This window comes from Amborella trichopoda, chromosome 1 (genome assembly GCF_054954075.1).
Source record: "Amborella trichopoda isolate Santa Cruz 75 chromosome 1, AtrichopodaSantaCruz75HAP2 v2.0, whole genome shotgun sequence".
In the NCBI taxonomy this organism is placed as follows: Eukaryota; Viridiplantae; Streptophyta; class Magnoliopsida; order Amborellales; family Amborellaceae; genus Amborella; species Amborella trichopoda.
Genome location: NC_142336.1, coordinates 37,964,302 through 37,972,214, shown reverse-complemented (window position 1 = coordinate 37,972,214; position 7,913 = coordinate 37,964,302). Strand labels below are relative to the sequence as shown.

The 7,913-nt window shown below is 35.9% G+C and overlaps 1 protein-coding gene across 1 annotated transcript; it reads left to right on the top strand.

The window, feature by feature from the left end:
- The first annotated feature begins 2,534 nt into the window (after positions 1-2,534).
- On the top strand, positions 2,535-6,174 carry LOC18433176 (anthocyanidin 5,3-O-glucosyltransferase). Its single transcript, XM_006843277.4, has one exon. The coding sequence runs from the start codon at positions 4,180-4,182 to the stop codon at positions 5,623-5,625; it is 1,446 nt and encodes a 481-aa protein (XP_006843340.2). The 5' UTR covers positions 2,535-4,179; the 3' UTR covers positions 5,626-6,174.
- Positions 6,175-7,913: the final 1,739 nt, after the last annotated feature.

Here is a 7,913-nt window from a genome sequence, read left to right as displayed (position 1 = left end):
AAGAACCGGTTGTAGTGGTGGACCTTCTTGTAACATTGAACTTCGGACGTCATGATTTGTATCATTGATGGAGTTGATTTCAAGCCTACCACCGCATTGATAATATTGTGTCACCTCCATATGTTGCTTCCTCTATGTGTCAACGGAACAACTAAATCATTTTTATTCTCTTTGGGATTTTGTTCCCATTGTTGAAATTTCACAATTATTGTTTCTTTGGTCCCGCCCTTTGTTTTTTTTATTTTTAATTTTTTTCATTTTTTTTCCCATTTGGCTCAACTCGGCCCTGCCTTGCCTCCAAAGGGTTAGGTTGGACTTAAGCCAGTGCCTTTTTGGCCCTATCAGAGAAGGGTCGGGATGGGCCTAGGCCTACCCTATAGGGATCAGGGCCAGCACCGGTCGCCCCATTCCCAGCCCTAGGTCCACATGAGGCATATGGAATCTTGACGTCGTTTGTGTGCCACATACACGGTTCACATACGTGTATTGTGTCTCGAACCTATATATATTAGAGATTGTCTACAAAGAAACCATTATCATTAAATAGATATAAAATTAAAAAAAAAAATCTTGAACTTCATAACTCATTCCAAACCATCCAATTTTCAATCTAATCCTCAAAAAGATAATTGGTATCTTTGTAGTCTATCTCCGTATATTAATACTTCGTACTTTTGCTGAGGACGAAAATATAATTATAAGATCGCTTTAGCGAGATGATTGCAAGATATAGTCTAGCATTGACGCTTATCTTTTACGAGAACAAAGCATTATGTTATCATGGCTATTATGAAAATAGAAATTTAAAAAGTGCAAGTATGCTAAAACTTTAAAATATTAGAGAAACTAGAAAAAGTTAGCATGTCATGGGATAACACGCATACTTATAATTAGGCATGAAACAGAAAAAAATTATCATCTATAATGACTATTATGAAAAGAGAAAGTTAAAAAGTGCAAATATGCTAATTTTTAAAAATGAAAAGTGTTTTGTGAGTTGGGGAACTCACTAGCCCGCACAATCACAAACGTCCACCTTTAAGATGAACACCCACAACTAAAGATTCCTATCTAATGGATAGGAAAAAATTTTAGTAAAAATGTTTTAAAATTTTATGCTATTATAATTTATTTTTTATATTCATGATCATCATAGTCTAGATAATGGATCACTACAAATTTTGATTCAAGATCGATACAAATAACGTGTGTGTTAACTATGCAGTCCCATCACATCTGTCGATCTAATTCAATAAAGCTCATGACTTATCAAATAACGTGTGTGTTAACTATGCAGTCCCATCACATCTGTCGATCTAATTCAATATAGCTCAGGACTTATCAGTCTAGCTTGTAGAAGCTCATGATTGGCCTATAAAAGCATACCAGAAAATACATAGACTGCCATATTGTTGTAGATTTCAGTTGTAAATAATTCTTGCAGTTGCTGTAAATTTCAGTTGTAAATCCTTCTAGACATGTACACCATGGAGGGTGGGTCATCTCTCAATAAACACACACGTAGATGAATGCATGGTGTATTTAGACTTGGAAAATGACTTGATAGGGTTGCAGCCCATCAAAACAAGGAAAGCCTCCCTTCATAACTCATAGAAAATTGCAATTGGAGCATTGTAAAACCTTTACATCAATCATCTTAGTTTGACTATTATGTTTGTGAAAAAAAAAAAAGGATTTCAATCTCTAAACGTAGTGTATATTATAAAAAATTATCTAGATCATCTATTTCGCCCTAAAAAAGTATTCATAGATCCATAGGATCTGTACCATTTTTTTAATTTCAATTTTCATTGTCGGTATTGAAAATTGATTTTCGAGCCATTATGGAGATTTTCGTTGCCGAAAGGGCTTTCTGGACGAGATTTGAGGTGAGACTTTATTTTGATTTCATAAAACCTAGGCCTAATAGAAACCTCATCCGACTTTGGCATCTGCCCTCGCAGTCCTCTACATTCTCGCTCGATATGACATATTTTTTAAGGATTGTCTACAAATAGATTATTTATCTTTTATACATATAGGTCACAATCATTCTTATCCCTTCAGTTTTAAAATAGGTGGTTGTAAGAGTGTGATTGAGTAGACACAAAGTTCCAAATTAAAAATTTTTAGGATTTCGCTACTCATTCCAAACCATCCAATTTAACATCTAATGAGTGAAAATAATTGTGACTTCTATTTATAAAAGATAAATAATTTCTTTTATAAACAATCCTTATTCTTTATGGCTCATATCCAAATCATAACAAGAGTCTTAACGAGCACTCGTGTCCCCACACTCTATGGCCCTCTTGCTGGTAAAATTGATAGTCTCTGATGAACCAATTTGTTCGCTAAAGGCATCATTATTTAGTAATACAAGAGTCAAACCCTATTCATCTACATATTATTATGGAACATCTCAGCATGGGGAATTTTGAATTTTATAAGGGTACATTTTCCCATTTTAATGGGGGAGAGCAATTAAGAACGCCATTATTAGCATGGCATTACGTTTAAATGAAATATTGGGAAAAGGGTTTGGGGTGTGATGGCACCCCTACATCTTAGTCACTACATTATGGTTTTCAATGACATTAAATTTGACAACTTCAAAAAACTAACTTTTAATCTATTTGAGAAAATGGATAGGAGGCCCATTGAATTACCCAAAAACGAAAAAATGCTTAAATGAAATTGGCAAGAATCCCTCTCTCATTCAACACGAACCTTGTTCCTCTCTAGGTTCTACAAAAAGTATTATTAGGGGCCAAAACTACAGAGAGTATTATTATGGGCCAAAACTTGAAGGGCGTAGTTTGCGTAAAGCGTCAACCTTAAACAATCCAAATAAGGCATGCCTTTGAATTATGTTAAACGTTGTAATTTTGGTATTAGAGATTTTTGTAACGGCCTAAAAAGTTATTTTTGTCCCTAATGTGAAATTTAAAGCTCTGAAAATAGTGGAGATTGAATAGATCTATAAATGCTTGATATGTTTGAAATGGATGGTTCAGATAATGCACTGCAAGATGCAATATTTTCAAGACTTGAAATAAAACTTTTTTATATCCATATATCCGAAGGCCAAGATGATCGATTTGCAGGTTTTGCAGTATAAGAATAATATGTTCTAGTAAGTTTTTGAGGTATCCCTTATTTCTACTATACATGACAGCTTTTTAAAACTTCCTCTAAACTTAGATGTGACAAGCCGCCATGTTTACTATGAGGCATTCGTTTTAAGATTTAAAATTGGAAAACGTTTTGATAGGGCTGCGGTCCTGTCAAAATAAGTAAAAGCACAATTTAAAACTCACCAAAAATTATAGCGTTGTCCAAAAACCTTTAAATCAATCATCTTAGCCATGACCATTATGATTGTGAAAAAACATTAAGATTGTAAATCTTAAAAATAATGTACATTGCGACACATTGTCTAGACCGACCATTTACCCTAAAAATATGTGTCCACGGATTTACAAGCTTTATACCATTTTTTAATCTTCAAATTTCATAATTCGTATTGAAAATCAATTTTAGAGCCACCCTAAAGATTTGGATGCCGAAAGTGCTTTTCAAATAAAGATTTGATACCAGGATTTACTTTATTTGAAGAAAAGTTTATATAGAGCCGAGGCTTTAAACAATTAAATTGAAGCCTACCACAAAAATCATACTAGAAGAAATCGTTTTGATGCATTATCTTGACATCAAGATGCAAGGACATGAGAAAAAAAAATATTTCAAATTTTGAAAATAGTGTATTTTGTAATACATTTTAAACTTTCAATTTTCAAGTTTTCATAGATCTATTGAACTACACTATTTTTAAAGCTTTAAACGTTATAAATAAAAATAAAATTATATTTTAAAGCTATCACAAAAATTTACAGTATTGAAACCACATTTCTAAATACTATTTGAAGATAGGTTCTAATTTCATTGTTTAGAGCCTAAGCTTTAGATAAAGTAGGATTTATTCCTGCAACTGTTTCAAAAATGGGCCAGTTGGCATGAATCTGACCCTCTGAATTACAAACCAGGTGGCCTGAATCTGACCCTCTGAATCACAAACCAGGTGGCGTGAATCTGACCCTCAATGATGAATGACAAACCCTAAAAAAACTTAAGTTTGCATTCGATTGGAAGTAATCGATGTGTTGAGCAGAGGCTGTGATGATGTGTGAAACAATGGTTTTTTTTCCTTCTCCTGGCATCGGCCACTTAATCCCCATGGTGGAGCTCGGCAAGCTCATCCTCCGCCACCACCCGTCCTTCTCCATCACCATCCTCATCACCACACCGCCCTTCGAGACCGGCGCCACCGCCCCCTACATGAGCCGCGTCGCCTCTGAAATTCAGGCCATCACCTTCATTGAGCTCCCTCCTGTCGAGCTCTCGGTGACACAAATCGACCATAGCTTGACCTTCATGTTCGAGTGGCTCCTCCTCTGCAAGCCTGCCGTAGCACAAGCCCTCCAGTCGATATCCGAGAAGACTGTGATTCGCGCCTTTGTCATGGACAGCTTTTGCAGCACCGCTCTCGATGTGGCCACTGACCTCGGCGTGCCGGCCTACTTCTTCTATGCATCGGCCGCCGCTTTCCTGACCGTGTTCCTCTATTTCCCAGAGCTTAACAAGCAAAATCCTGGGAAATTTCGCGACCTCGCCTGCGACCTTGTGCTCCCGGGCCTACCACCCTTGCCGCCATCACTCATTCCAGAGGTGATGCAGGATCGAAATAAAAAGGTCTATGAGTGGTTCCTCTACCATTCAGCGAAGGTACCTCAAGGGAAAGGCATCCTGTTGAACTCATTCGAAGAGCTCGAGCCCCTCGGATTGAAAGCCCTGCAGGCCCTCATGGATCACACTCATGGAGGTGTCCCTCGACCTCCGGTCTACTGGATTGGGCCTCTTGTTGGTGGCGAAGACCGGAGTGGTGGTGACAATGACACACTACAGTGGCTGGACTCTCAACCGGCGGGCAGTGTAGTCTTCCTCTCCTTCGGCAGCGTGGGGAGGTTCTCCGAGGCACAGATACGGGAGATCGCAGTCGGACTCGAAAACAGCGGGCAACGATTTCTTTGGGTGGTGCGAAGTCCTCCGAGGGAGGACAATGACAGGACCAAGAGACTCCGGCCCTCAGAGCCTGACCTTGAGGAGCTTTTGCCACAGGGGTTCCTGCAGCGTACAGCCGATAAAGGCTTGGTGATGAAGTCATGGGCCTCGCAGGCGGCGGTGCTCAGCTGTGCAGCTGTGGGGGGGTTCGTGAGCCACTGCGGGTGGAATTCTGTGCTGGAGAGCGTGTGCGCGGGGGTGCCAATGGCAGCATGGCCCATTTATGCAGAGCAGGCAATGAACGCATTTCTGATGGTGGGGGAGATGGGGCTGGCGGTTGCGGTCGAGAGGGGAGACGACGGATTCGTGAAGGCCGAGGAGGTGGCTCGGTGTGTGCGGGAGCTCATGGAGTCGGAGGTCGGGAAGCGGATCAGGGAGCGGATGGCGGCCGTTAAGGACAGTGCGGCCCGGGCGCTTAGAGTGGGTGGATCCTCCCTTAAGAACCTCGAGGCTATGGTCAATGCCGGAAAACACCTCCCCTCCTCCTTAGAAACAGAAGCCTGAGGTGGAAATTGGACCTTGGACGTAACCGTACAAGAAACGCTGACCAACTAAATTTGAGCACTCGAGATAATATAATTTTTTTTTTTTAATTTATATCTCTCTCAATTAGAAATTATGTTTATGGTTGGAAGTTGAGTATATGGAAAATTTAAATCTTGGAAGTTTTTAATGAAATGTCATTTAAATCTTGTAAAAAAGATCGATTGGTGCGTTATCCATATCACAAAATGTCATTTTTCAATAAAGTCTTGAGGTGCATATTACTTGTAGTGCAAGTTTAAACTTGCTTCGACATGATAGATAGCTGAGCCCAACAAGCAATTCTCGAGGTATGTAGTTGGTAGTTCGGCCCCTAGAGAAGCAAAAGACGTTTGGCTTATTTTTTTATGAAAATAAAATGGGTGACGTTTATATCAAGGTTTGAAAAATGGGGGATGCCGATCAAATTTTTTCTTATCAATTATGGATCTTGTAATATATCGAGATTCCGATAAATTCCCTAAAATCGATCTATTCAAAGTAGTTCGTACCAGTTTTGTCATAGGGAACTTTTAACTGATTTTTTTAATTTTTAATGTTATAGTTCTCAAATTTTTCAATTAAAAGAGCGCATAGAGAACTTGATGCCTCAAGTGGTTCCTATGTTTTTCAGTTTTTAATTCTGTAACTCTCAACTAGTTCAACTAAAAAAGCTTAGAGATAACGGATGCTTCAACCAGATCTTGTGCTTTTAATTTTTTTAATTTATAAGTCTTAAGCTTTTTCAATTAAAAAAGCTCAAAGATAATTGGATGCATCAATTAGTTCCTTTGCTTTTTAATTTTTGAATTTATAATTCTTAACTTTTTCAATTAAAAAAGCATAGTGGTGGTTCCGTTTTTTTTTAATTTTTAAATTTATAATTGGAAAAAATTTATATAGGGTTGTAACTTTAAAATGTAGAATCACAAATGTATTTCATAAATCTATCGGAAATATTGTTTTAATGTTGAAAAAACTTTTTAATGGATCATTTCAACATTGAGATGTTCGAATATAAAAAAAAAAAAAGGTTTTTACGTTTTAAAAATAGTGCATCTTGCAACGTATTATTTAGACCGTTTATTTTTCAAATTTTTATATAATAGATTTATTTAGACCGTTTATTTTCAAAATTTTCATATAATAGATCTATTTGATTTTAACTATTTTTAAATTTTAAAATTTTTTAGTTAGATATAAAAATAGATTTTAAAATAATAAAAAAATTTAATAACAAAATTACATGTAATAATAAAATTTTAAGGTGCACCTTGGATCGGTTAAAGTTGCATTTTAAAGAATCCGTACCCGTTATAATTTTGAACTTTTTCAATTTAAAAAGCATAGTGGTGGCCAACCAATAAGCCATTCAAATGTTGAGTTGCCGATGTGAGACACGAGGCTCATGATTTACCCACATCTTGAGTTGTACACGTGGCTTTTGATTTCCCCATATGTTGGCTTCTGCATTACCGGACACATGTCCAACAAAATATATGGCTTTGGCTTCCAATGTTTAAGTAATTTTATATGAAAAAAATTTATATAAGGCTGTAACTTTAAAATGTAAGAATCATGCACCTCAAAAAGCTATCGAAAATGTTGTTTTAATGTTGAATAAACCCTTCCGATCATCTCAACATTGGGATGTATGAACATAAAAAAAAATGTTTTTGAGTTTTAGAAATAGTACATTTTGCAATACATTATCTGGAACGTTCATTTTTAAGATTTTCATGTATTTATAGATCGATTTAATTTTAACAATTTTTTAAATTTAAAATTTTCTAATTAGGTATGAAAATAGATTTTAAGATAATACTAAGAAATTTTTATAACTGAATTATATGTTATGATAAAATTTTAAGGTGCATCTTAATTGGATTGTTTAAGGTTGCACCTATTTTATATTGCCGTTTGCTCTCCACATTTCTTCGATATGGCACTATTCTTCTTTGTTTTTTCTATTGCAATGACTAATGAATAAATTAGCTTATAGGGAATATAAAAAACAATAATAATAGCACATGGGATATTAAAAAAATAAAAAATAATATTAAGATTGCTTCATTGATCATTACTCGCTTATCAAATATTTAAAAATAAAATAAAATAGCACAAGCTCATACCATTTCAAAATCTATTTTCAAGTCTTTTTATCCACTATTTCACATTACAAGTATGAATTTATTTATATATTTTTTAATTTTATTAAAAAATGATTGCAGATTTATGTTTCTAAATTTTATATTTTTTGTCGATATTAA

Excerpts from the sequence above, each read along its gene's own strand:
- LOC18433176 (XM_006843277.4), top strand. The coding sequence starts at position 4,180 with ATGATGTGTGAAACAATGGTTTTTTTTCCTTCTCCTGGCATCGGCCAC.